This window comes from Arabidopsis lyrata (assembly GCF_000004255.2).
Source record: "Arabidopsis lyrata subsp. lyrata unplaced genomic scaffold ARALYscaffold_5, whole genome shotgun sequence".
Taxonomy (NCBI): Eukaryota; Viridiplantae; Streptophyta; class Magnoliopsida; order Brassicales; family Brassicaceae; genus Arabidopsis; species Arabidopsis lyrata.
Genome location: NW_003302551.1, coordinates 16181575 through 16209539, shown reverse-complemented (window position 1 = coordinate 16209539; position 27965 = coordinate 16181575). Strand labels below are relative to the sequence as shown.

The 27965-nt window shown below is 37.5% G+C and overlaps 10 protein-coding genes across 11 annotated transcripts; 2 read left to right on the top strand and 8 right to left on the bottom strand.

The window, feature by feature from the left end:
- Positions 1 to 782: 782 nt before the first annotated feature.
- On the bottom strand, positions 783 to 2969 carry LOC110228359 (FBD-associated F-box protein At3g52670). The gene is made up of 4 exons (XM_021025554.1): positions 2890 to 2969; positions 1941 to 2802; positions 1705 to 1839; positions 783 to 1592 (listed from the first exon to the last, which is right to left on the bottom strand). The coding sequence occupies exons 1-4, from the start codon at positions 2898 to 2900 to the stop codon at positions 1266 to 1268; spliced, it is 1335 nt and encodes a 444-aa protein (XP_020881213.1). The 5' UTR covers positions 2901 to 2969; the 3' UTR covers positions 783 to 1265.
- A 1271-nt stretch (positions 2970 to 4240) lies between these two features.
- LOC110228361 (FBD-associated F-box protein At3g52670-like) lies at positions 4241 to 6073 on the bottom strand. The gene is given in 4 exon segments (XM_021025556.1): positions 4241 to 4856; positions 4937 to 5074; positions 5077 to 5565; positions 5567 to 6073. Coding segments are annotated over 4 exon segments (900 nt in total). The 5' UTR covers positions 5783 to 6073; the 3' UTR covers positions 4241 to 4799.
- Positions 6074 to 6738: 665 nt separating this feature from the next.
- LOC9313945 (heterogeneous nuclear ribonucleoprotein R) lies at positions 6739 to 10112 on the bottom strand. Of its 2 annotated transcripts, none has more exons than XM_021024536.1 (9): positions 9971 to 10112; positions 8894 to 9689; positions 8700 to 8816; positions 8451 to 8591; positions 8091 to 8270; positions 7737 to 7944; positions 7470 to 7648; positions 7292 to 7377; positions 6739 to 7208 (listed from the first exon to the last, which is right to left on the bottom strand). In XM_021024536.1, the coding sequence occupies exons 2-9, from the start codon at positions 9248 to 9250 to the stop codon at positions 7064 to 7066; spliced, it is 1413 nt and encodes a 470-aa protein (XP_020880195.1). In that variant the 5' UTR covers positions 9251 to 9689; positions 9971 to 10112; the 3' UTR covers positions 6739 to 7063. The 2 variants fall into 2 exon arrangements, with proteins under 2 accessions (XP_020880195.1, XP_020880196.1); XM_021024537.1 differs by having other exon boundaries at positions 8894 to 9284.
- Positions 10113 to 10793: 681 nt separating this feature from the next.
- Positions 10794 to 16600, top strand: LOC9312230 (nicastrin). The gene is made up of 17 exons (XM_021024535.1): positions 10794 to 10962; positions 11040 to 11173; positions 11386 to 11499; positions 11580 to 11694; positions 12238 to 12320; positions 12471 to 12547; positions 12954 to 13031; positions 13551 to 13622; positions 13722 to 13795; positions 13903 to 14035; positions 14150 to 14221; positions 14353 to 14472; positions 14702 to 14773; positions 14873 to 15013; positions 15215 to 15299; positions 15389 to 15833; positions 16120 to 16600. Exons 2-17 carry the CDS (start codon positions 11089 to 11091, stop codon positions 16382 to 16384), a joined length of 2031 nt encoding a protein of 676 aa, XP_020880194.1. The 5' UTR covers positions 10794 to 10962; positions 11040 to 11088; the 3' UTR covers positions 16385 to 16600.
- Positions 16601 to 16706: 106 nt separating this feature from the next.
- On the bottom strand, positions 16707 to 17611 carry LOC9312229 (replication protein A 14 kDa subunit A). The gene is made up of 3 exons (XM_021024538.1): positions 17504 to 17611; positions 17117 to 17384; positions 16707 to 16938 (listed from the first exon to the last, which is right to left on the bottom strand). Exons 2-3 carry the CDS (start codon positions 17373 to 17375, stop codon positions 16874 to 16876), a joined length of 324 nt encoding a protein of 107 aa, XP_020880197.1. The 5' UTR covers positions 17376 to 17384; positions 17504 to 17611; the 3' UTR covers positions 16707 to 16873.
- Positions 17612 to 17878: 267 nt separating this feature from the next.
- LOC9312228 lies at positions 17879 to 18515 on the bottom strand. Its single transcript, XM_021024539.1, has 2 exons — positions 18314 to 18515; positions 17879 to 18114 (listed from the first exon to the last, which is right to left on the bottom strand). The coding sequence occupies exons 1-2, from the start codon at positions 18425 to 18427 to the stop codon at positions 17965 to 17967; spliced, it is 264 nt and encodes an 87-aa protein (XP_020880198.1). The 5' UTR covers positions 18428 to 18515; the 3' UTR covers positions 17879 to 17964.
- A 377-nt stretch (positions 18516 to 18892) lies between these two features.
- LOC9313944 lies at positions 18893 to 21107 on the bottom strand. The gene is made up of 3 exons (XM_002876113.2): positions 20153 to 21107; positions 19661 to 19829; positions 18893 to 19449 (listed from the first exon to the last, which is right to left on the bottom strand). The coding sequence occupies exons 1-3, from the start codon at positions 20933 to 20935 to the stop codon at positions 18989 to 18991; spliced, it is 1413 nt and encodes a 470-aa protein (XP_002876159.1). The 5' UTR covers positions 20936 to 21107; the 3' UTR covers positions 18893 to 18988.
- Positions 21108 to 21427: 320 nt separating this feature from the next.
- LOC9312227 (beta-fructofuranosidase, insoluble isoenzyme CWINV2) lies at positions 21428 to 24326 on the top strand. The gene is made up of 5 exons (XM_002877829.2): positions 21428 to 21749; positions 22254 to 22262; positions 22349 to 23618; positions 23739 to 23853; positions 23941 to 24326. Exons 1-5 carry the CDS (start codon positions 21566 to 21568, stop codon positions 24133 to 24135), a joined length of 1773 nt encoding a protein of 590 aa, XP_002877875.1. The 5' UTR covers positions 21428 to 21565; the 3' UTR covers positions 24136 to 24326.
- Positions 24327 to 24476: 150 nt separating this feature from the next.
- Positions 24477 to 25959, bottom strand: LOC110228288 (ubiquitin-60S ribosomal protein L40-2). Its single transcript, XM_021025099.1, has 5 exons — positions 25599 to 25959; positions 25423 to 25509; positions 25236 to 25338; positions 24763 to 24829; positions 24477 to 24663 (listed from the first exon to the last, which is right to left on the bottom strand). Exons 1-5 carry the CDS (start codon positions 25699 to 25701, stop codon positions 24637 to 24639), a joined length of 387 nt encoding a protein of 128 aa, XP_020880758.1. The 5' UTR covers positions 25702 to 25959; the 3' UTR covers positions 24477 to 24636.
- A 472-nt stretch (positions 25960 to 26431) lies between these two features.
- On the bottom strand, positions 26432 to 27948 carry LOC9312226 (40S ribosomal protein S14-2). The gene is made up of 6 exons (XM_002876112.2): positions 27841 to 27948; positions 27466 to 27582; positions 27317 to 27362; positions 26981 to 27066; positions 26761 to 26890; positions 26432 to 26678 (listed from the first exon to the last, which is right to left on the bottom strand). The coding sequence occupies exons 1-6, from the start codon at positions 27841 to 27843 to the stop codon at positions 26611 to 26613; spliced, it is 450 nt and encodes a 149-aa protein (XP_002876158.1). The 5' UTR covers positions 27844 to 27948; the 3' UTR covers positions 26432 to 26610.
- Positions 27949 to 27965: the final 17 nt, after the last annotated feature.

The window sequence follows — 27965 nt, the reverse complement described above, 5'->3', positions numbered from 1 at the left end:
ATTTTATATATTAAAAATACGTATTGATAAAAAATTAAATTAAAATCCCGCACAACGCGCGGGTACATAATCTAGTAATTTAAATTTACTACCCAGACTATTAAATTTGAACGTAAAACTACATTGACTTAAACAAAATTCGTCGACCATTTGTTTTCGCTCACTTAGATGACACGATGACGAAAACAAATGGTTGACTAATCTATATCATAACATCTATCTCTAACTAACAGACGCACTCTCTACAACCGGAGCTTTATGTGAAAGAAAAGACCTGGTAACATTCTCTGCAAGTTTCTGATAACAAATACAAACTTGAGCTCCGGCACCATCTTCCAAATTTATCGCCATTGTTCAGAGTTCAGAGAAAACACTCGTGGCTATGACATATTTTGTTGGAAGTGAAGATAATATCTGAAGAATCAAAGCTTCAGGCAACTCACTGATCCTGTCCTCCCTACCAACATCTCGCCGTTTCAAACTTTCACCACTAAAATCAAAGATTAAAAGTTAGGGTTAATTTGGAGCTTACGGTTTAACAACAGTTTACAAAGGACGCAGAGAAAAGACACAAACGAAACAAAGAAACAAACCCTTGTTCCATCTTCTTTAACAGAGACTATAATTGTTTTGCTGGTAAAATTCTTCAGATTTGTGCCTTCCCAAGCTCCCAGTGCTATCCTATAACAAACGTAACGAGAAATATTGAAAAAACTAGGGTTATGATGGTTTGGGCTGAACCGATCGCTTTTGTTTACTACCAAACCATATCCAATCCAATCAGCTCAAAAATATGTTACAGACCAATTTAATAAGAGGCCAATTTCTATATATGCTTAATTGTTTATTATAATTCTTCTGTTCAGAGCCAATGATCCAATAGTGTGAGATGCAGCAAAATGTTGATAATCTATTAGAGAATGATTTGGTTGGCTTATACTAATCTGTGTTAGTTAATGATTCACTTGAAATCAATTGGATTCACTATTCAAAACGAAGCTTGAAGACTGATTGAAGGAGCCGAAGAAGAAGGGTTCAGACTTCTAGAGTAGCACAAGCCAAGAGTGTTTGATACACTTGTTTCTTCATCTTTTCTATTGGACTATGGTACAGATAGAGGCTCTCAGATTGTGACTTAAATAGTCCCACGTGCAGGCTCACGTGCCAAGGTCGTTAGGCGGACTCTGTTTTGAAACAGAGGAGAAAAGGAGCTAGAAGTAGAACCATCTTGGAGATCCAAACCCAATGTAAATCCCTCTAACCGGTTACATATAAGATGAATCAAACTCGAACACAAGGTGACAAGAATTTGAAGCTCTGACCACACCATCCAATTCATTGAGCATCATACGTCTTTTTTCTAACTTGTTGAGCTCTTTCGATTCAATGGGATTTGTGGAGAAAGTTGCCTTCTTCAACAGTCTTGCGTTCTTTAGAATGTATGTAGCCACTTCTTTCTCTTCTTCTCTTTCCCAACTGTATCTTGTCCACGCAAATGTCTCGAGGTGAGACAACAAACATTTAGGAACGCACTTTGGCTCATTCCATTTGCCGCAGACCAAACCATAAATTTTATTAAAATTTAGATATTCCTGAGGCAAAAGGGAATTCAATGCATATTTAGTAGAACACCAACGTTATAAAAACACATAAGAGAGACCATCAAAACTAGCTAGCTAGATGACTGATAATGAAATGTCTTACATCAATGAGCTTGAGTACTTGTAGTTTAGGAGAGTTATCAAGCATGACCGTAAGTAGATTCCACCACTCTGCTTTACCTGTACCAATCTCTAGAGATACCAGCTGATAGAAGATACTTCCAATAGGATATGTAATCTATCCATGATACAATAGTATATAGAAACATTAATGTGATACACATAAACAATGTTATAACCAAAAACTCAACCGCGATAATTAAAAACCTGAAAGGTTACCTCCAAGGGTGGTGATAGATCCAAGGAAAGATGTTTGGCTGCCTTTAAAGAACCAAGAAACTTCTCTGTGATTATATAAGAACCATCAAATAAATATGCCTCAACCAGCTCCGGTGCATTGAGACATAAGTCAAAACCTTTTAACCCTTCAATTTCCAAGAAATTCAAAGAAGGAACGTTTATCATGTATCCTCTAGTCCCTTCTCCATGACTGTTTTCACGAATCCATAGTCTTTGTAAAGACGGCACCGAATTAGTGAAAGTCACAACATCATCATAAGTGCCAGTTCGATCCATAACCAAATCTTCAAGAATAGGGCATCCAGATAAAAGGTTGCAAATAGATTCATCATCCGTGAACTCCAAAAATTCAAGATGCAGAGTTCTAAGAGACTTCATAAGAACCAGAGAAGGTATATCAACAAGAAAAGACTTGAGTTTCAAAGTCTCAAGTGTGTTACAAGTACACAAGCTACTAGGAAATGTGAATCTTTCTTGCTGAGGAAGACAATGGAGTACCAATTCACGCAAATGTTGAGCAAACGCAATTCCAACCCAAAGTCCAATATCTACAGGACTAACTTCATGTGATCTAAATTTGAGATGCAAACTTTCTAGAACCGGAGCTTTATGTGAAAGGAAAACCTTGCAAACATTCTCTGAAAATGTATGGTGTTCACTTTCGTAATCCTCAGAATCAAACTCGAGATTTGGGACCAACTTCCAAAGAGACCGCCATTGTTTAGACAAAACACTAGTGGTTATGACAGTTTTTGTTGGAAGAAAAGACAGTATCCGCAGTATCAAAGCTTCAGGCAACTGATTCATCATATCCGCCTTCACAAAACCTAGATTTCTCGAACTTTTCACAGCCAAAAATCATAGAAGAAACTATTAACATTTAGAGTGGTACCGGATTTCAAGTGCTCTAAACATAAACGAACCTTACCGTTGTTCCATTGTTGTTAATAGAGACAGCAACTGTGAAGATCACCAACTGTGAGATGAGACGGCGGTCAAGGTTGCAGAATGATCGGTAGGGTTTTTTTTATGACGGTAAATAAATTTTGATATTTTTTTTATGCCAAATGATCACGAAGAGTCGTATAGAAGGCTCCTCCTTGTGCCACAATAGCGAACGTCAGCACATCCGTAAGGTAAATTTGATACATGACCAAATTTTCAAGATTAGGACAGCCAGATATAAGGTTAGTAGGTTACGAGAAGATTCATTGTGCTTGAAATCCACACAATCAAGGTGCAGAGTTCTGAGGGACTTCTGATATGTTGTTGTTACTCCGAATTCAAATTTACACACGAACAATTCAAACTCAGAGATATTTATTGAAAGAGAAGATCCAAATCGATTATCAAAGCAATAAACGAATCAGATCTGAATAACAATCGTTTGCTCAAACATTTAAACTCACGACTACGATGATCAACATAGATCACTCTGGAACATCTCCAGATATGACTCTCTCTCTCTCTCCAACAACCCAGATAAAAGCATAAAGAGGAAGATGATCTTCAACGGCTATATTAGCCACTCGACTCAACAGCAAACCCTCCTTCCGTCTCAGAGTCTTTGCTCTCCTTCTCTTCTTTCTCGAACCCTCTCTTTCCATCCGCGTCTCCTTCTTCTTTTGACTTCTGCTGATGTGGCATTGACTTCTTGCGGTAATACGATCCACAAGAACCGAAGAATACTTGAGAATCAAGGTCTCAAGTGTGTATTACTAAAGCTAAACATGCTACTTGGAAATCTTAAATACCTTTTTAAACCAAGATCGAGCACCAACTCACGCACATGACGTTCAAATGCAATTCCAGTCCATATTCCAATATCTATATCATCACATGCTCGTCTAACGTCACTTTTATCACTAAATTTGACATGAAAACTCTCCAAAACCGGAGCTTTGTGTGAAAACAAAGACCTGCCAACATTCATGATATGTAGATTTAAACACAAGTTTGGGTCCTATCTTCCAAAGAGATCACCATCGTTTAACATATAACCAAAAAAATATTTCTAGAATTGAAAATTCTTCGTTAACAGAATTTGTGCCTTCCCTAGCTTTCAGTGCTAGCGTATAACAAACGCAAACGAAAAATGAATATCATAAAAATTAGGGCTATGATGGTTTTGGGCTGAACCGATTGGTTTTGTTTACTATCGGACCGAATGCAATCCAATCAGCTCAAAAATATGTTACCAACCGATGCCAATTTCCATATTTTCGTCTGGTTCAAAAGTGTTGATACAGAAAACTCAACAATTCCACAATGAATCAACAAAATCAAAAGATAGATTGAATCAACGTTCATAAAACGAGGATTCACTTCTCAAATCACTAGAGCATAGAAGAAGAAACAGCTCAAGCTACAATGAGGAGATAACCAAGAGAATTCATGGAGAATTCTCAGAATTAACAGAGAACAAATGAAGAAGAAGAAGATTACAATTTCAGAATTTTCGCATAATGATCCCAAATCCGATTTGCTTCTGTTTTACACGATTCTCCTCTGCACTTGATCTCCACCGTTGAGCCCAAGTTCTAATCTCCACCCTCCACGTGTCAATCATTTCTTAACCCTCCTTTTACTATATCAAGTGTTTTGCCCCTAAACAGAACATTGTATGGAACAGTAGAAAAAAAAATCATCTTGATCTTCACTATTGACTTATATTGATCCTCAAAATCATAAAAACTGATGATTGTATCATAACGATAGATAAACATCAGAAGAACTTTCAAGTTTCAACTCCCAAAGACTAGCACCATACCCAAGAACTCAAAACCGATCTTACCGGTCAAATCAAAAGGCTCTCTGTGCTAAGAAGAGTCTGATACATCATACGATGCATCGAATTTGAATACAAGGTGGCATGAATTTGAAGCCCTGACCAATCTGTGCATGAAACAGTTATTGGTATATACATCTTGTAATAACAATGAGATAACCAAAAAACTCAATAGCGATTAAGTTACCTCCAAGGGTAATAAATCCAACGAAAGACGTTTGGCTGACTTAAGTGATCCAAGAAACTTATCGGCGATGATAAAAGAACCTCCAATAAAATATGCCTCCACCAGCTCCGGTGCATTCAGAGAAAAAAAAAAAAACCTTTTAACTCTTGGATTGCCAAGTACTTCAAAGAGGGAACGTTAATCGTATATCTTCTAAACCCTTCTCCAAATCTGTCATCATAAATCTCAAGTCTCTTCAAAGATGGGACCTCAATATCGAAATTAACAACATTACCATAATAATCATCTCGATACACAACCAAAGTTTCAAGAATAGGGTAACCAGATAACAAGTTACGGATAGATGCTTCATCTTTGTAGCACACAGAATCAAGGTGCAGAGTTCTAAGAGATTTCAAAAGAACCGGAGAAGGTATATCTACAAGAATCAAAAGTATGAGTTTCAAAGTCTCAAGTGTGTTACAAGTACACAAGCTACTCGGAAATGTGAAGGTCTGCTTCGGGCGAACACAGAGTACTAATTCACGCAAATGTCGAGCAAACGCAATTCCAATCCAAAGTCCGATATCTACAGGATTAACTTCATCTAATCTTAAACTGAGATCCAAACTCTCTAGAACCGGAGCTTTCATGTGAAAGGAAAGACCTGGAAACACTCTCTGAAAATGTTTGGTGTTCACTTTCGCCGCAATCCTTAGAATCGAATTCAAGATTTGGCACAAACTTCCAAAGAGACCGCCATTGTTTAGACAAAACACTCGTGGCAATGACAAGTTTTGTTGGAAGAAAAGACAGAATCTTTAAAGTTAAAGCTTCGGGCAACTGATTCATCCTATCTTTATTCATAACACCTCGATTTTGTTACAGAGACAACAACGGCAATGCTTTTCCAGTGTTACAATCGTATTTCAAACGCTCTAAACGCAAACGCGAAAATGAGAAGAGATAAGCTCACCAATTGAGAGACTAGACGGCGGTTGAGGATACAGAATTGAACAGCCGGCCGGTAGGTTTTGGATAATGCGGCGGCGGATACAAATTTTGCTTTAATATGATGACGTGTCAATGATTATGCTAATTTTAAATGGTACCTAGTTTGGGCCATTAATGGGCTTAACGTCGGTCAACTTTCCCCAGCGACGGTAGAATTTGTAGGTGAAAAACTCATACTCATCCATGATAGATTGATTATTGATAGCCGTTCTGATAAATCTGGTGACTTATGTTAAGTTTGATGGGTTTCCAACTTAAAACCAATTGGCAATGAGTGGATTGGCCCAAGTCCCTTATATACTACTCAAGTCTCTTCTCATCTTTCCAATGTAGGATCTTTCTCGACACGCCCCTAGATAATGACTCTTCTAGCCATTAATCTCGACAGAATCCATCACGCCCCATCGAGATAATGCTCTTCTAGCTATCTCGACAGAATTGAACCTTCCTTTGGGTCATCATTTTCCGGGCCGGATTAATGGGTCAGCGTATGGATCGGGTTCTGATACCATGTTAAGTTTCATGGGCTTCCAACTTAAAACCAATTGGCAATGAGTGGATTGGCCGCCCAAATCCCTTATATACTACTTAAGTCCCTTCCCATCTTTCTAATGTGGGATCTTTCTCCACAAAACCAACAAAATGATTCGATACGTAGCGCAACCCTCGATGAGAGGTGTTTACCGAAAGCTCGGCAGGCGGAAAGCTCAACCATTTGTAAGTGAGGTCTTTGCGATACGCTTGAATAAGTTTGGCTCTGACATTATATGAAGTTCTGAAAGAAGTAGCATGTAGTCAAAAAGAATGGGAAGACCAAACAAATTCATTAAGTTTTCATCTTCGGCAGAAATCCTGATGTCAATACATATCGACTAGTAAGCTTAAACCATACATGAATAACAGAAAAAAGACATAAACAAACAAAATTGTAATTTAGAAAGAACATGAAAAACCCATAATATACAGAACATAAGTTAAAACGAAACCCCATTTTCACCCTCAAAATCTTAAAGAGTCAAAACAAATGGCATAAAGAAGAAAACAACAATGGTTAACATTGACTTTTTTTTGTTTGTTTTGGTGACTTGGTTTGGGGGTGTTTTTCCAAATAAAGAAGACAGATTTATTAAATTACTAATAAGGATTGTAACGGCTTCGTCCTCTACCATTGTCACTACTCCGTTTGCTGCTGCTGCTGCTGCTCGAACCGCTGCCTCCCCTATATGGTGGAGAAGGCCTTGGTGGTGGTTGTGGCATAGCTGCTAGTCCAGGCTGTTGCCTATTACATTCAACACATCAGATCAGTACACCTATCTTATAGCAAACGCATGAGATCCGTATAGAGTATAAACAAGAACTTACAAGACGTATCCGATTCTTCCATCGGGTAACATGATTGGCATCATCGACATTCCACCAGCTGCGTGACCTCCCGCATGCATTAATGGCTGCATAATTCCCCCAAAATTATACTCAAATATATATCACAAAGTTCTTCTCAAAAGATAATGATTTGATCGATAAGTAGTAGAAATCTCACTTGTGAGTAGGCAGAAGCTCCAAATCCACCAAGAGCACCAAAAGGACTAGGAGCCATGCCATAACTAAGAAGAGGAGGATAGTTTGGTTGCAATTGTGATTTCTGCACATTCTGAACTGTATTTGCATTCGCCTTTTGATCCGCTTGAGGCTTTGCCAGAGTACAATCCAACATATGACCTGTATATAAAATGGGGATACCTTTTAGTATTGAGAGACATCAAAAGAAGAGAGTATACAGAAAAAGATTATTCGGAATGGACCATACCATCAATCTCATATCTTTCAGTGTTTTTCAAAGCTCGCATGACACTTGTCCTCTCTGCATAATGCACAAATCCGTATCTACTGTCTTCCTTTCCTGGTTTTGCTGGTGGAATCACCACTTTCAGTATTTTCCCGTGATGTTCAAATAATGCCTTTAGACGTTCTTGTGTTATATCTCTAGGCAAGTTCTTGATGTACAATGCCTTGACCTGCAATCATTCCACACAGCATAATCGTAAGATCTCTTTTCTAAACATTTGTAGAACACATGTCTCTATGAAGATAATTTTTTTGGTAGTGATAACTGTTGCTGCTTCTATTATTTATTTGTAAGAAAGGTTCTAATGAAGCAAACCTGGGAAGCCGAAGAGTCTCCTCCTCCTCCACTCCTTGATTCAGCCCAGCTTACAGTTGGGGCATTATCATCAAGCTTAAAACTCGGATTTGACATTTTTTGTTTCGAGTATTCAGCACATGCATGGTTGTGATACTCGATGAAAGCAAATCCACGATTCCGGCCCATATTTTGTGGTTCCTGTGATTTTCACAAAACCAAATAGAAAACTGATCAAGTGAATGAGAAAGGTATGTCTTAAATTTCTACAGAAAATTTACTTCTGTAAGTTACAATTATACATGAACTTGAGATGAAAGTTACAGCAATAACTTAATATACACAATGGGCTGAAACTTATCCAAGTTGCAGGAGACAAACCTTTGGGAGTTCGACAATTTGAACGCCTGGACCAATTCTATTCGCTGCTTTCTTAATGTCTGACTCAGTCCAATTTCTAGGAACATTACCAAGAAAGAGACGATGCTTTGCTTGGGTAGTCGAACATTTTATCCTTTTACCCTATTGAATAACATTAAGTTAACAAACAAATAAGAGCCAGAAAAATTCTGAAACACCAATCCATCAAGAATTCTAAGTAACTATTAAGAATTGGGTCAAAGAATTTACTCTGAATTCAGTGCTATTTAGAGTATCAATTGCTTTAGATGCTAAGTCCTTGTTTCTGAATGTCACAAATGCATACCCCTTTCCATCACCAGATTCCTTTTCCCTCATTATCCTAACCTGTTGACATCACACCAAACTCAGCACGAGATAAATTAAAACACAACCATAGGTTAGCTAAGAAGATGTCAAGTTACCTCAGTAACTTCTCCTATTGATTGACAGAAGCCCTTTAAGTCCCCTTCAGTAGCATCAGTAGGAATCCCTCCAAGATAAACCTCTGAACCATGTGAAGGAAGTGCAAGGAGTTCAACATGCCTTTTCTTTTCTTCTTCCTCTTCCGTTGCAACAGCATCCTCCTCCTCTTCTTCCACTTCCACCTCCTCCTCTATCTCCTCTTCTATCTCTTCAATTTCCTCCTCCTCTTCAACTTCTTCGTATTCAACTTCCTCCTCCAGAATCTCCTCAGGATCATTGTCACCGTCAAGGTCTACCCTTTCTTCAGACTCCATTGAATCGTGAGCCTCAGAAGCAGCAGTCCTCGTCCTTGACATCTTAAGTATCTAGAAAAGAACGCTTGCAAGACAACTGTGGAGGAGACACAGAAGCAAGAAGCAAGTGGGGAGAGAGAAAAGAACCGAGGAAAGGTTGGAAAAGAAACAATAAGAGGCCAATAGAAAAGAAGAAAAAGAAGTTCGAATTGACGCGTTGCCATAATGCGGCTAAAAAAGGAATTCCAAAGTAGTTAACAAAGAAAAAGGTGACAAACAAAGAAGAGGGCGATGAAATGCTCAACAGGTGAAACAAAAATTAAGAAACGAATGACCCCTGAGAGCGGAAAAAAACCATGATATCATAGGACTTGGTAGTGATTAGCAAGAAAAAAGAAGAGCTAAAGAGAAAATAGTATCTCTGCTTAGAAAACTCCAGCTCCATCCCACAAGAGACATTGTTCAGAATTGCAAGTGAAATTTTTTATGCTGCCAATCTAACCTGTTAATTTGATTATTTCAGACATTTTTACACGAAATTGACCACAATGATACCAATTAAGAACAACCACCCAATACCCATGTACATAGCTAAAACTCAGAGAAATATCAATCAAAAGGCGTTTAAGCTACTTAGCAATCATTGGAACAAAAATGAGAGCAAGATTCAATTTAAGATAAGAAGAGTTTCAAATCCCAATTTTGGACCCCAACCAAAAAAAGATTCACGAAAGGATAAGAAGAGAGGCGCAATGAGATGAAGAAAGAGAGAGAGAAAGGTACCTTAAAGGCGAGAGAGAGAGAGAGAGCTGCCGGAAGAAAACCCTAATTTTGAGAATTACGGAGAGGATGAACAAGTGTTTGTTTATTCGCGCAGCTCAGGTGTTGAAATTTTTGTATGATATGACCTAAAAGATGCCTAAGCGAGACTTTTATTATGATGCTACAAATCTTATATTACGGGTTATTACCGATCTTAATATACGACAAAATTCATTTTTATGCAAAAAATTACTTTCAAGTTGGATGATAATTTGCGCCTTTTTCACTCAAATTTCTTGTTATTTTCCCGAATTTCACTCAAATACTATCAATGTTTTTTAAATTAACACGGTTTCTATAATTAACACAGAGTTTGTTTTATATATGGAAATTTTTTTCTTTAAATTGTAGGTTTAGGGTCATATACAGTATGTTTTTTCAATTTCGAGCCAAAACTTGTCTATCTACCAAATAATAGCCCAATAAATATTATATCATTTTTAAAAAAATGAAGCCCAAGCAATAATATAAATCAACAACTATTTTAAAAGACTAAATGATTTATTAGCAAAAAAAAACGAATTAAGAAAAAATAAAACATAAATTTTTTTTACAAAAATAATAACCTTTATCAAAAGGCATGTCCGATTGTAATTTTCTTTTCTAGTTTCATTTGTAAGTAATATAGAGGGAGAGAAAAAAAATAAAAAATAATAACCTTGATGAATGAAAATAAATATTTTTTGTATAAACAAAATGGTTCACTTAATTACTTTAATTATTAAAATCGACACAAAATATGAGTACCTGTTTGATAAAAAAAAAAAAACTAATTAGTACCTCAATTTTTCTAATCTTTGGGAATTTTGAAAGTCCGAATCATAAAAGTGGAACAAAGTCATAAGAATCCGCACGATAAATCTCAGACTCCCACCGCGTAATTCCGCACTAGGTTTCCTTTCTCCGGCGAATCGGAGCTCTCTCTTCCAATCTCCCCCCTTGTCGTTTCCCAGGTACTGCTTCTTCCGATTCTGGGCTCGTAATGTTCTATCTTTTATGAAATCGGTTTCATTTCTGGTCCTATCTGCAGCGATGATTTCCAGATAGCTTCCGCTGATTCCAACTTTCTAGCTGCAGCTATGGCAATGGGACTTCTTCGTCTTGTTGCTATTGCTTTAGCACTTGTTCTAGTTTCAATCCTTCCTCTTCATGTCTCTCTCGCTAGTAAGTTTCGTCGATTGCCTCATCTTTTGTTGATTTTTGATACAACATTTGACTTTTAGTTTGTTTGGTTTGTAATTTGATTCATTGAGGTCTCTTTGTCCCACTTTAGATTATCAGTTTTATCTATCTGATCACTGTTTGTTTGTTTCTTGAAAGACCCAACTATGTTAAGATTTTCTTATTTTGTGATTACTGTTTCCAATTTTGTGTAGGTGAGATTGCATCTATTGAATCTGTTCCTGATCTTCAAAAGCTAATGTATGTTGCTGTTGATGGGTATCCTTGTGTACGGCTTCTCAATCTTTCTGGAGAGATTGGATGTTCAAGTAAGCTTCTTCTGGGACTTAACTAAGTGGTTTTTATCTGTTGATGAGTTCCCTTACCTTTTATGTTTATAAATACTCAGATCCTGGAATAAGTAAAGTGGTGGCTCCAATCATAAAGTTAAAGGACGTTAAAGATTTGGTTCAGCCACACACTATTTTGGTTACAGCTGATGAAATGGAAGATTTCTTTACCAGGCATGTCTCCTTTGTCATTTAAAAAATTTGTATGACCTCTATTCGGTTTTGTAATTAATCTCTTAACTTGTGGAGTAGTGCTTGACCGTGCTAAGCAGCATATACCTATGCATGAAATAAGTCTAGTTGTCATTTATTTCCTAATGTCAAACAAGATTTAGATTGTGGTGTGCGCCAAATCAGCTTGTAATTACAGAGTTCGTTTTCACTAGTACTTTAGTATTTAAGGCAAATCATTTTAGTTTTCTTCTTTTGCATGAGAGTGAAACAACAGATTGCAATGAGTATACCCTCTTTTTGAACTCTGCTATACATGTAGTCACTTGGTTGTTGGTGCATCTGGAATGGATTAGGTACTCAGTAGAACTGTAATTCATTGGATTTTTTTCGCTTTATTTTCATTCGACAAACTGAAAGTAGGTATACCTCTACGCACTTTACACTAGAATCCTGCAGTCTGGCTTACTTCTGGCATTGTTCATCGCTTAGACACTCTATTCAGTAGAAATAACAAAGGATCACTCCTCTTTGTGCCCTTTCCAGGGTGTCAAGTGATTTGAGCTTTGCTAGCAAAATTGGTGGTGTTCTAGTTCAATCAGGATCTAATTTCCAACAAAAGTTAAAAGGTACCATATCGATCCACATATTTATGATTCTGTCAACTTGAATGGCTATTTCCTTATATATTGATTTCTTTTCTTATTTCCCTCAAACATAGTACTTGATACTTCTTATCTATGTTCATGGTGCAAGTGTTTCGTTCTTATTTTTTGTAGGCTTTTCTCCTGATAAAAAGTTTCCTCAAGCGCAGTTTTCACCCTATGAAAACGTTGAGTACAAATGGAATTCAGCTGTATGGTAGCATAAACTCTGTCTGAATCTTTGAAGTTACTTCTTCCTGTGAACTCTTTTGTAGTGGGTTGGAAATTGTTTCAATCAGTTATCACCAATTCCATAGTCAAGCATTTCTGAGTTATATGCTGTTTCCTTCTGGAACTAACACACAAATACCATAAATCCTTTTCTTTATAGTTTATTTTTGGTATACTTGTACAAGAGGAATAGATGTAACTGCCTATATGATCACTTATAAAGAAGTTCATAAATCAGTTGCATATTTATCTACCTTAATAAAAATATAGTTCCTCTTATTGTTTTTCTATGAAGAAAAAATGATTTTAATTCTTATGAGTAGTTGCAGTCTTGCAGGCGATAAGTCTCTAGACATTGACCATTGTTAAAAAAATGTTTATTTGCAGGCATCAAGCATCATGTGGAAAAATTATAATTTTCCTGTGTACTTATTGTCAGAAAGTGGCATATCAGCTGTGCAGGAGGTAATCCTTCAAACTTGCATTCTTTTGCAAATTTGAAATGTGCCTATTTGTGTTTTCAGAAAAGCTAAATTGAGAAATGAACTCATGGCTTAGAGAGGCATTATGACTGTTGGTCACTCTTAAGAGCAGTATTGCTTGATGAAGATATGGCTGTGAAATGTTGCGTCAGATCTGTTTCTTCAAGGTCATATGAAATGAATACTCCTAGTTTAAACTGAATTAGTCTGCAGAATTTTAAATAGGAATACAAATTTGGTCCGTGAATGTTTGTCTCATCCAGCTGAAGGCAACACCCAGCTGCGTCTGTAGCTTTTAAATGCTTTTTGCTTTTCATAGCCTGCAATTGGACCCAACCATTGCCTTTCCATTTGTCTTGTGGTAGTGGCATTTAAACGGCTGGTCAACTGTGTCATTGGATAATATGTTGTTGGTAGCAATCTAAATGTGTATAGTTTATGTGGATAGCTTCACTTTTTCAGGTTGTCAACTATATATTTAGATCCTAATATAATTGTGCAGATCCTTTCCAAGAAAAAGATGAAGCATGGAACATATACCAGTGATGTTGCTGAGTTCAATATGGTTATGGAGGTATATGGCTTTAGCAATCTTGCTCACTGGAACGTTAACTAGCTTTATGGATCTTCACTTTGACTTATATTAACCACTTCTCTATTTTTTTTGTATTAGACTACCAAAGCTGGAACACATAATTCGGAGGCTTGTTTGCAGGAAGGAACTTGCCTGCCATTGGGCGGATATAGGTAAAAATTTAGGAGGTTTAAATTTCTTTATTACTGTCTGATTTCAAGAAATATGAAGACCTTTTAAAGGATACGTTGGTTTTCTAATAACTTGTTATGAAGGACAGTGTTTGGTCCTCGCTTCCACCAATCAGTGTTTCGTCTTCCAACAATCGCAAACCAGTTGTGCTCACTGTGGCCTCCATGGATTCTGCATCGTTTTTCCGTGACAAAAGTTTTGGTGCAGATTCACCAATATCTGTGAGATCTCGCTATTTTCTGCTTTTGTGTTGATCTAGAATACATTTATTTACTCTTCTTATTCTTCTTTTCCCGATTCATTGCTCAAGCCTCAACGCGTTCTCCTTCTTTCAGGGTCTGGTAGCTCTTCTGGGAGCAGTTGATGCTCTTTCTCGAGTTGATGGTTTAAGTAATCTCAAAAAGCAGGTGCCAGTGAATAAATATAATTGCCAAATCTATTAAGTTTCTAGCACACAAGTGTACCATGTGATTAAGTGTTATTTCACGCTTTTTGTTGTTCGCAAGCTTTAATACATGTAAATCCTAAATGAATGCAGCTTGTGTTTTTGGTTCTGACCGGAGAGACATGGGGTTACCTTGGCAGCAGGAGGTTCTTACACGAATTAGATCTGCATTCAGATGCTGTCGCAGGCCTTAGCGATACTTCGATTGAAACGGTAATCTTTATTGTTTTGATCTGACAAAGTTGGTAGATACATTTAGTCTTATGCATGAAATCCTTTGTGGAAAAAGTTGCATGTGGTTCATCGTTACTGCAACTTATTTGTTCCTTAGTAGTGCAGAGAGAAAGTTTCTTACTTAATTAGTGATCCTTGTGAAATTGAAGGTGCACAATTCTCTAAATCTAAAGATCGAATTCAAATTGTTGTCTTCTGTTTCTAACAGGTGCTTGAAATAGGATCCGTTGGAAAAGGTTTAAGTGGAGGGATAAACACCTTCTTTGCTCATAAAACTAGAGTGAGAAATTCCTGATACCATGAAACTCTTACATAATTTGTTAGATAATGTGAAAACTGTCATAGGCAACTTAACCTCCACTTTTGGTGTTCGCTTTAGGTTTCTTCAGTTACAAACATGACACTGGATGCTTTAAAAATAGCTCAGGATTCACTTGCATCCAAGAACATAAAAATTCTTTCAGCTGATACTGCAAACCCTGGAATACCCCCATCTTCCTTGATGGCTTTCATGAGAAAGGTACAATATATATTCTAAGCAAATAGATGGAAAGACAATTGAAATGTGTATTTGGACTTTGAAAGAGAAATAACTCTTTGTATATACTTCACCTTCGATTGATCATGAATATGATAGGAGAAGTATACTTGCTTACTGTTATGTGATTCTGAACCAGATTTCCTAGTGAAAAAGGTATAACATCAATATTCATTGTTGCAGAACCCTCAGACTTCAGCTGTTGTACTTGAAGACTTTGATACCAAGTTTGTGAATAAGTTCTACCATAGTCACCTCGATGACTTGTGTAAGAAGAGTCACAGCCCATCTTTCTCTTCTTGTCCCTCCTAAACCCCATTTAACACTTTTTGATTCCTTTCTGGTATTGTATTGCAGCAAATATCAACTCCTCGTCTGTAGTAGCTGCTGCTTCAGTTGTGGCCCGTACACTTTACATCCTTGCAAGTGACAACAAAGATACAAGCAATTCAGCTCTGGGATCCATCCATGTCAATGCTTCTTTCATTGAAGAGCTTTTAACCTGTCTTTTAGCTTGTGAACCGGGCTTATCTTGCAACTTGGTAAAAGACTATATTTCACCAACAAACACTTGCCCAGGCAACTATGCTGGAGTCATCCTCGGTGAACCTTCCTCCAAACCTTACCTTGGTTACGTCGGTGATGTTTCTAGATTCCTATGGAACTTTCTGGCAGATAAAACATCTGTCCAGAAGGGGAACACAACCTCAGTTTGTTCAAAAGGAGTCTGTAGCAAAACCGACGAAGTATGCATTAAAGCAGAGAGCAACAAGGAGGGAACATGTGTGGTCTCCACAACCAGGTAAAGCCTGTTCACTTGGAAATTGCATTTCGGTTTGAATGCTCAAGTTGTCTGATGTCCTAAAATAGACGCAAATTTTAAGTCTGGTAGGCATTTGATAGGAATTATTAATTAGGATAGGCTTCAGAAGTGGAGTCTCTTTATACTTGGGAGAGAGTCTATCTTTAGTTTGTTGACCTTTGAATTGAACCTATCATCATTTTCTTCTTCCCCTGGTCTGAGATGTTGTATGTGGCCTAACCAATTTGTTGCCTGAGCATCACTTATTAAGTTCTGGTTTTGGCAGGTATGTTCCAGCTTATTCAACCCGATTGAAGTATAACGATGGAGCTTGGACAATTCTACCACAGAACTCATCAGATTCTATGGGGATGGTTGATCCAGTGTGGACGGAAAGCAACTGGGACACTATAAGGGTGCATGTGTACACAGTCCAGCACGCAGCATACGACAATGCAGTCCTTGTTGCAGGTATTACAGTCACCACATTGGCTTACATCGGAATTTTGGCTGCTAAGTCAATCATCACAAAAGCCTTGAAGCAGGACTGAGATTTGTATTTAATTCCCTCTCCTCTCGGCCCAAAATTACTCGTCAGTTTCAGTAAGACATTGCGTAATTAGCAACACCACCAATACTATGGTTGTAGAAACCTTTTTTCTCAACCAAGGTTATTAAAAAATCGTCCTTTTGAGCTAATTCATATTAAAATTCTGTATTACACTGGCAAGAAATTTTATTAGAAAAGGGTCTGCTTTCACAATATTTATCAAAGAAGCTAATAAAGCAAATCCCAATATAATTCTAATTCCAGAGCAAAATACTATCTGCCAAGAAGAAAATGGTGTTTTGTTTAGTGTTTTAGTAGCTCAATTCATAAACAAAACAGCAATAGAAGCTTAGTTGTAATAGATTAAGAAGTTGTTACATAGACCAAGTAAAGAAAATCTTAGGACCAGAAAATGGTGAGACATCAAAATAGATATGAGGCATAACCATCTGCAAAAGAACTCGCTTCGATAATCATCACCATCACAGCATTAGATGAACAAGTGCTTGAACTCCCCATTTGCTAGCTTACATAGCTCGTTGTAGTTGTGTGGATCTGCAACCCAAAAATATTAAAACACAACTCAATTCCTAATCCAAGATATTAGCTTCCACTTTGACTAATTTTCATGCTTCTTGCAAATGAGTTTTCGACGAAGGCATTGAAACTGAAACTTTTTTTAGCAAATCTGATATACTCAACAAAACAGTAGTAAAGGAATCAGTAAAATTACCAAAACTGTTGCCAAAATTGGTCCAAGTTTCAGCTCGAATGGCGTTATCACTCTCAGCAATTCCAATAACCTCAAGGTAAGTAGTAAGAGGAGGAGTCGGAGACGATCCCCTAACAACGATCTGAAGATCATCAGTAGATTTTCCGACCACAGATCCAATATCTGAACCGATCACTTGAATCACAGTTCTGACTTTTTGCCCAACGTATCGCCTCATCAAAGCTCCGTTCACAAAAACTGAAGGACTTGATGTATCCATTTTCTTTATCTACCGTTCAAAGATTCCAAAGCGATTTGATAAATCAGTTTCGTAAGAAAATTGAAAACCAGGAAATCGATTTTGAGAAATTCAATCGAAGGGAAGAGAATTATAAGGAGAAGATTTACCTTATTGGAGAAGATGAATCGCTCGTCGGAGTTGCGAATGATTAGCCCTAACTTCTGAGGTTTTTAGGCTTTGAGAGAGAGTTAATGGAGAGTATTTGGGCGGGAAGCGAAAAGTTTCAGATGGCGCCAAAAATGTGAAGAGAAACATAATGGGACGGACCAATCGTAAATTATGGGCCTGTATGTATTGTACCCATTGGGCTTTTTAAGTTTGCCTTGGATCGTTGAGCTTTTTCACATTTCGTTTATTTTTGATGACATTCATTAAACGCATTATCCAAACCATTTTGTGAAAAAAAATAATTAAAAGTATTCAATTGCATTATTTAATTTTAAAATTTACATATCAAAACAAAAATTATAGATTTTAATATAATTATATAATATCGGGAGTTATTTTTCTTAATTTCTTATGTAAGAAAAAGTTACAAAGGAAATTTGAGAAATGAACTTGTATAAAATCATTTATTCTCTTTTAATTTCTTGGTTATAGCAAAAGCGGCTCCTGCGACGGCCACGATCACTGCTGATATTATGATCGTCTTTTTAAGCGTTTGCGCCGCGTCTCTCTTTGCCTTTGCGTTTTCTCTCTTTTCCACGTTTTTTTGTACCTTCTCACATTTCAAATCCAAAAGTAAAATATAAGATTGTGAACTCATGTGTACAAGGAAAAGTGATCAAAGCTTTTAATATTTGGTGGTTTATTTAAGAAACTCATGCAAAATTAACACAACCATTCAATAAGGAGGATATCACAAATCTTGTCATAGTTCTAAAATGAATCTATTTAAATTCGTTCAAATCAAATACCTTTTCGGCAGCAATCTCTGATGAAACAGGATCTACTTCGAAATTCTTGTTTTGGCCAGGATTTAGTTCAGCTTCTGCATCTCCTTCTGGAAAAGTTGTTGTATCCGTTGCCATTTTCACACTTTGATTTGTTGTTATCTTACAAAAAGATGATTTGAACACAAATTAAAATGAAGATAGCTTGAAATTGAGGCAAGTAAGTTAGGATTTTGTGGCTAAGTCTTGTGCTCTAAAAATAGTTTGGAGTTTTGCTGATTCCATAAGCTTTCTTTAGCACAATTCTTAAATTATCATCCGCAATATTTGCTGATTCCACTAAAATGAAATAATGCAATTTTTACTTTCTATATTTTTCTTCTTCTTTTTCTCAATTTTAATCAGTTTCACTTTCAGCTTCTGTTTCCAATTTAAAATCCTATTTTTGACAACAAATGTTCACTATTTTTTCCTAACATTTTGGATGGTTCAATTAAATTTATTTTTAAATAGAATTGTATATGACAATCAACGAACAAATTTTTTTGATTTGATTTTTTAAAAGAATATACTCTATTCATGGTAGATGTTTGCAGAAGCATATGAGGAGAATACGAAGTAAATTTATTTTGACTATATTTTACAGAGACTATCTATGCCTCTGGACAAAAGAGAGAGTTTTGATTGTCAAAACACAAATCAAAAGGAAGAAGCAGATCCTTCCAAAAGAATAGTTTTCATATGTTGAATCAGCCCATCCATCTGCTCTCTTGAATGCAACGGCGAAGGATACACAAACGTACAGTCCAATTTCCCGTCCCTAAGCGCATCGAAAACCGCAACCGACGGTCCAACCCCGTGGATAGATGCGCATCCGATGTAATCATGCACCCCAACAGAAGCCAATTCAGGCTCTGGAGACTCGTCGATAACAGGATCTTCAAATATGGAGATGAAAGCGGTTCTCAAGGACGAGGAAGGCGTGAGATTAGGATTCTCTATGGCCTTGCACATTAGGAAATTGAGATCCGACATATCCGTGAACTGCTTGTTCGAGTTCTTTGCGGATGTGAACGAGTCATAGCATCTTTTGGCTAGGTCCCAGAGCGTTTCTTCTCCGGTTAAATCGTGTGTGTGAAGGATCCCTGCGTGGTAGAAACCTGAAAACAAAATAATAAATATATCAAGTTGAAATCATAAGATCAGTTACAACAACTGCGATTGTTTACAATTTCAATCATTCAAACTCGCGGTCTTGAACCATATCACACTGGCTCATAGAAAATTTGTTGCAATCATAAGAAGATCTATGAACATCCATTCCTCATATAGATCATCAAATGCTATAGTAATCCCAAATATCGAGCTTACCAAAGTCATTAGAAGTAAGAGGAGGTTCAAGAATGGAACGACAATCCGAAAGAGTCACCACGGCATATTTCTCTCCTTGGTATGGCGTTGGATTCTTCGAGGAATACGCAGCGATTAGCCCCGACGCTGCTAATGTCGCCCATAGCTTTAAACCTCTTGCCTTGCATCCCTACAAAAAGTGATTGAATGCTCCAAATTTTCAGAAACAATCTAGGCTTTAGCACATACCAACATCCTCTTTTAGTCCTTTTTGTGTTACAAATTAAATGTATCCATATGCAATTGCAACAATGAATATTTGCAGACTCCATATCCAATCACTCAAAATTATGGACATAATAATAAAACTCTATTATTATGTTATCCTCCTGAGATATATTTTATATTCATAATCATATACGCAAAAATGGAAACAAATATTAATACTCTATGCTTAACACGCAATAATTTTAATTAACACATAGTTAATAGAATGGTTGGTGGAGAGCTCACAGCCACAAGTTTGAGAGTCTGATCTCTTTCCAATTTCAACCTCACCACTTGCGATCTCCGATTCGAATTCTCTGCGTCCACGAAATTCAAATTCGTAAACCGAAACGCGTTCAACGAGTACCCAAGCACGTCGATTCCACGCGCCCAGAACGGTTTATTCCCTTTCCCACTCGGAATCAGCTCCTCTATCGGATAACCTAATCCCGCCGCCGTCACGGGACCGTTTTCGCAACCGTGAGACGCCGTCTCTTTCATAAACTCTCTCAGAAGGGTAACCGCCGCAGTACGATCGACCGCCGCCGTGTTCAGCCGAAATGCAAGTATCCGTTGCTCTCCGTCGTCGGTTAGATCGTACAAACTGACGATGAACACGCGTGACTCGGAGTTGATCCAACGGTGTGGGTTGATCCACGTGTTTTTGTTAAGCTCGTGTTCTAGGATGATCCTGTGTGGATCAGCGCATGGATCGTCGCTATCTCGGATAATCTGAGCCGTAGATTCGGAATCGAAGGGATGGATTTCGACGCGGGAATCGGCGGCGGACGTTACGACGAAGGAGAAGGAGTTAGCGGATGCGTCGAAACGGATGTTGGAACGGAGGGTGGGATGGTAAATCTGGAGTTTGTCGAGGGTGTTTTGGAGATTTTGGAGTTTTGGTGTTCGGGAAAGTAAGAGAGCTATGACGGCGATACCTGTGCCGCCGTCAATGGCTCTGCACCAGCTGTACTCGGTTCCTCCGACGGGTCGGGTCATGGATTTGGGTACCCGATTCGGCTCACTCATTATTATTATGTTGAGTAAAGAAGAGAGATTGTTTTCGCTTTTTGGGATTTTAAGATTTTTGTTGGCTAATATGGGAAGATACAGTGACGTAGCTTTTACTCGATTCCGTTTAGTGTTTTTATCCGGTTTACCGATTTAGATAGAAATGATTTTGCATTTCCGGTCTTGGTTTTGCACTTTACAATTTTTTCGCTTAGCTCAGGTTAGCTGGTTATAAACCTCCCTATATGATTACGTATCTACTCGAAAGCTCGAAACAATTGACCCAAACGATTTGACTTTTCATTTGGAACAAAAGAGTTGTTAAAAATGGATAAAAAGACAACAAAAGTAAATTGATTGAGTTTGCACAAAAAAAAAAAATAAAAAAAAAAAGTAAATTGATTGCAAGCCACATTGAGAGTACTTCTTATTTTAGCGTGAGATTAAGATTAGTTTACGGATTCAGATTATCTTCAAAGTAATCTATTTTTTCCCTCCTCTTTTCTTCTATATAAACATTGAATCAAAAACTCTTTTGTTTTCATCACAGAGTTCTCTCTCTTTGTAAAGGGTATAAAAAAAAATTATTAACACATTGAAAAATAAAATCAAAATAAATTGTTGTGATCATAGGGTTTTCTTGCACCAATGAGTGCTTCAAAGCTTGTTTCTGTATTACTATTGATTGTATTAATCAATATAAGCAATAATGGCGTCGATGCATTTCACAAAATTTTCAAGAAATTGCAATCACAATCGACATCATTGGATTCAGTGAGTCCTCTTCACAGAACCGCATATCACTTTCAACCTCCCCGCCATTGGATCAACGGTACAACATTGTGACATCTTATTCAAGTTCATATTTATTTGGTTGCTGAATTGCTAATATTACTTATTAGGGATAATATTATCCAACATTGGAAAGGACGGGATCTTGACTAGTATATAAGATATATGTTCCACTCATCGCCAATTGGTTTTGAGTTGGAAGCCCATATTCTAATATGGTATCAGAGCCCGATCCGTACATGTCCAAATCCAATCCACCATCGGCCCGGCCCAATAGTTGGCCCGCCGATCCATGCCCGAGCATACCGAGATCAATGGCTAGAGCCATCATCTTGAGGGGGCGTATTAGGGATAATATTATCCAACATTGGAAAGGACGGGATCTTGACTAGTATATAAGATATATGCTCCACTCATCGCCAATTGGTTTTGAGTTGGAAGCCCATATTCTAATATTACTAAGGTTTATATCAACTAAAATACATTGTTCTAACCTATTTTTCTTTTGGTTTTGTTGTTTTGCATCCATTCTTGACCCCAACAGATCCGAATGGTAGGTCCATTACAATTTTTTTTTTCTTTTATAAGTTAATGACAAAAACATTACATATATGTAATAATATTCAAAAATTGAAACAGCTCCAATGCTCTACAAGGGAATCTACCATCTCTTCTACCAATACAATCCCAAAGGTGCGGTTTGGGGTAACATTGTGTGGGCTCACTCGGTTTCTAAGGACTTGATCAATTGGGAAGCCCTTGAACCAGCTATTTACCCATCCAAATGGTTCGACATCAACGGTACATGGTCCGGTTCATCTACCCACGTACCGGGCAAAGGACCGGTCATCCTCTACACCGGTATCACCGAGAACCAGACTCAAATTCAAAACTATGCAATTCCACAAGACCTTTCCGATCCATACCTCAAGACATGGATTAAACCAGACGATAACCCAATCGTAAAACCCGATCATGGCGAGAACGGATCCGCTTTCCGTGACCCAACCACGGCTTGGTTCAACAAAAAAGATGGGTATTGGAGAATGCTTGTTGGCTCAAAGAAAAAGCACAGAGGAATCGCTTATATGTACAAAAGTCGTGACTTCAAGAAATGGGTCAAAACCAAACGTCCTATCCACTCCAGAAAGAAGACCGGTATGTGGGAATGTCCCGATTTCTTCCCGGTATCCGTAACCGACAAGAAAAACGGTTTGGACTTCAGCTACGACGGTCCAAACGCCAAGCATGTGTTGAAGGTTAGTTTGGACTTGACCCGATACGAGTACTATACTCTTGGAAAGTATGACACCAAGAAGGATCGATACAGACCAGACGGTAACACTCCTGACGGTTGGGATGGTTTGAGATTTGATTATGGTAACTTCTATGCGTCAAAGACATTCTTTGATGACAAGAAGAAGAGAAGAATTCTTTGGGGTTGGGCCAATGAATCCGACACCGTTGAAGATGATACGTTGAAGGGTTGGGCCGGAGTTCAGCTTATCCCACGAACAATCTTGCTTGACTATAGCGGTAAGCAACTCGTGTTTTGGCCTATTGAAGAGATTGAGTCATTGAGAGGAAAGAATGTCCAAATGACCAACCAGAAAATGGAGATGGGCCAACGCTTTGAGGTCCAAGGAATCACTCCTGCTCAGGTGGATGTGGATGTGACATTCAACGTTGGAAGTCTAGAGAAAGCCGAAAAGTTCGACGCAAGCTTCACAACTAAACCACTAGAGTTATGTAACTTGAAAGGTTCAAATGTGACTGGCGGAGTCGGTCCTTTTGGTCTGATCACGTTGGCTACATCTGACCTAGAAGAATACACTCCTGTTTTCTTCAGAGTCTTCAAAGATGCCTCAACCAACAAGCCTAAGGTCCTCATGTGCTCTGACGCCAAGCCGTATGTTTTCCTAACTCACTAATTAACTTGTGTATATACTTTTTTGTCTTCAATATTTCTTCGAAGACCATCTTAATCATAATTTGAGAGTTTCTAACATTTAATCATATATATCGACAGTTCGAGTCTCAAAACAGACACAGGCTCTGACGCAAAGCAGAGGATGTACAAACCCTCGTTTGCTGGTTTTGTTGATGTTGATCTCGCTGACGGAAAGATCTCTCTAAGGAGTTTGGTACGTCTTCACAATCTTATTCATTTTTATTGAATATGATTGTATTGTAAGAAAATACGTAACATAATAATTAATTTGGATTTGCAGATTGATCACTCGGTGGTGGAGAGCTTTGGTGCAAAAGGAAAGACAGTGATAACATCTAGAGTATATCCGACAAAAGCAGTAGGAGAAAAAGCTCATTTGTTTGTCTTTAACAACGGATCACAGCCTGTGACCGTAGAGAGCCTCAATGCATGGAACATGCAGAAGCCTCTGAAGATGAACCAAGGAGCTAAATGATCACCTCATTCTTTTTGTTCTTTTCGTTAATAAATTTCATTAATTTGTTAAGAAAGAGAGAGAGTCTGTGACAATATTATAGAAAAGAGGAACCTATTGTGTTTCTTTTTCTATCAATTCAATTTGTACATAGTTCATCGCTTAGATGGGCTTGAAATCTCAATAAAATCAATCAAACTTTAAAAAATACACTACTACTTGCAATTTGCAAACAACTTATGGCCAACGACGAGAATTATTTTAAGTTCCATTACTTTTTAGTCTTTGATCCTGAGTAAAACTTATACTAATCACACACGTCATTCTTTCACGATACTTGAGTGTGCACAAATAGATTGTAATTAAGCAAGAATCTCCAATAATCGATACGGGATAAATAGAAAACCAAATCCTTTTACTGATATTATCTTTTAACATAGAAATTCACTGAAACAAAAAAAGCAAACCCTATCAAAGGGAAGACAACAAACAGAAGCAAGCAAGAGATAGGATTCTTGATCTCTACTTGATCTTCTTCTTAGGCCTCAACTGCAAATAAGATATCAAAAAACAAGAAAGATTGTTCAGATATCATTTCAGCTTATAAACCAAATATATACAAAAACAAGCAAAGTAACAAAACCAAACCTGGTTGCTGTGACCACACTTCTTCTTCCTGCAGTTGACAGCCCTTGGGTGAAGACGAGCATAGCACCTAACAAAAGATAAGAATTGACATTAGAACAATCTCCTAATTAAAAACGATAGATGACACTAAACACAAGATGATTCATCTATCAGAATAAACAAACTTCAACAAAAGTTCTAAAATGATCAACACATTTTCAAACTATACACAATAACGAATATTTGTTGCTATCTAATAAATCATATGCAGAAATGTACCATTCAAGAAAATCATCTGGAAAGATGAGAAATTTGACCAGCTGACAAAGTTTAGAGAATGGAAAAATGTTGATATTGGGAACATTTATAACCTCAACACGCATTGTTAATGGCTTGAGAAGCTAAGTTAATTCCCACAAAACAACTAAATCCTCCTATCACACTTTAAACTAATCTCCAACAAAACAGATCTTAGGGAGAAATTTGAAGCTTACTTGCGGCAAATCATCTTGTCCTGGTTGTACTTACGAGCCAACATCATCAATGAAGGCTCAATGATACCTCCTCTAAGCCTCAACACAAGATGAAGTGTGGATTCTGTTTACAAATGATAACAATCTATTAGAGTTTATTCATTCGGATAATCGAAATGATCAACACAATGATTTGAATGATTCGTACCTTTCTGGATGTTGTAGTCAGCCAAAGTACGGCCATCTTCGAGCTGTTTTCCGGCGAAGATCAATCTCTGCTGATCCGGAGGGATTCCTAAAGGAGAAACCAGTGAATGATTAGAGATCTGAGTTTCTTCAAACAAAGACAAAAAAAAAAATGTATCGAAAGGAGAAGAATGATACCTTCTTTGTCTTGGATCTTGGCCTTGACATTGTCGATGGTGTCGCTGCTCTCGACCTCGAGAGTGATGGTCTTGCCGGTCAAGGTTTTCACGAAGATCTGCATCTTTTGGTGTTTCGTCTTCTCTCCCGTAGTAACCCTAAAGATGAAGGAGGCGGGTTCTTATATGTCAATGTTCGTGTTTAGGGTTTTGCAGTTTTATTGGGCTGGGTTTTAAGATACTTTTAGCTTCGTTATAGGCCTTTTCAAACAAAAGGCCCAGCCCACTTACAACTTTGAAATTTCCACCTGATACCTTAGGATTTGATTAGCTTAAAAGATGGTAACATTTTAGACATCTCTTATTCTAAGACCACCTCTCGTTAGTCATGCAAATAATCGTTTTTTTTTTTTAACGCTTCCGCCACTGAATTTGATGATTTTAACTCTTGGCATAGTTTATGCTCCAAGTTATGATTGTCGCTCACTCTACTCAGTACTCACTTATAGGTTTCTCCGACTCCGAGTTCCACAAAACGATTTTGCCTAGCTTGAGTCAAAGTCCACTCATTCATGTCCTCAATCTCTTTGGCAACAACTTCAATGGACTTCTCTATATAACAAATTGTTCTATCATTCCCAAGGTCCAAAGACACCACATGGATTCTAAGAATTGTTTCTAAACTTTTTCAGGTCCAAAGACACCACATGGAGGCTATTGACAGTGAGCTAATTCAAAATTCTGTAGTCTAGGGTCAATTTGTGAAATATATCATGTTAATACAATTTTTACCAAATACAAATATTTATCAACTCCAATCAAAAGATTTGGCATCGAAGACTTTGCAAATAGTAGAACCAAAATAATCCAAGGTGTTTATGAGATAAAATGACTAACAATTATTGAATATCTTATGGTCATATAGCAGAGACTATAACAAAGCATAGTAATTCGAAAACTCTTTTCAATCTAAAAAAAACAAAATGAAACATTGAGAAAGCTACATAAAGAGATCCAACGAGAGGCCAAATAACTCACAGCCTCCTTCCTCTTCTTCCACTCTTTCTGCGGGTACTGTCGGTTGGGATAGGAGTCACATCCTCTGGGGAAAACAAGAACAATGTGAGAGATTTATCCAATCATAAAGCAATAAAACAATTCTAGATGAAGATTGTTTTTTATACCAATGCGGCCAATTTTCATGCCAGAACGAGCAAGGGCTCTTAGTGCAGACTGAGCACCAGGTCCAGGGGTCTTGGTCTTGTTTCCACCAGTGGCACGGAGCTTCACGTGTATCGCAGTGACTCCAAGTTCCTGTGTTGCATATATTCACTACATCAATTACATTCACAAAAAAAAGCTTATCAAATTTTCTGCTTGGTAGTGCAATTTCTATGCCTTTACCTTGCATCGCTGAGCGACATCTTGTGCAGCAAGCATAGCTGCATAAGGTGAGGACTCGTCTCTGTCGGCTTTCACCTTCATTCCACCTATAGAAGTTGAAATCAAAACAGTATTTTAGCAGCCAATTGTGTATTAAAGACACTTAAGCTCACACCCAATAGAGATGACCATAATACCAGAAACAACGGTATCTAACTAAGTTCTATTAACAGCACATTCATGCAGCCAAGAACAAAGCAACTTCTATATATATAATATCAATGGACTATCGCATACAAGTTAACGAAAGAATCATCACCAAAGGATTAGAGAGAGAGAGTTGAAAGAGATGATTACCAGTGATGCGAACAAGTGTTTCCCGTCCAGACAAATCAGTCACATGCTGAAATAGGAGATATAATAAGTTTAGAATTGTACATAAAAAAATCTAATTTTGCGTAATGAAAAATAACAAAAAAAAAAAAAAGACAGAACAAGCCACTAACAATGAAAGTGTCGTTGAATGAAGCAAAGATGTGAACAACTCCAAAGACGTTCTCTCCTTCACGAACAGTTGGTCCAAGAGATGTCTCAACCTTTGGCTCTTTTGTCTTTCTCTTCGACTACAAATTCCACACACAAAAATAAAACTAGCATTATGCAATTGCAACATCTTAAAAACACTTGTCAATTTGATAACTCAACGCCAGACCCAAAAAATCCAATCTTTCAAAAAAAATTCGTATGATCTCAGATCGAAATTCGAAGAAAAAGGATTGCTTAATCATCATTTTCTAACTTCAGAAATGGATTTTCAGATTATATATCTTCTTAATCACTAATTCCATGAAAAATCATTTCAAGCTTTAGACAAAACTTACCATGGTTTGGAACAGAGGAAGGTACAAGGGAAGCTAGGGTTTCTTTTTGTTCCGCCTTTAGCTTTTAGCTAGTGAAAGAGACGAACCAGAATTGGCTTTAATAGTCTGATTTTTTGTTAGGGTTA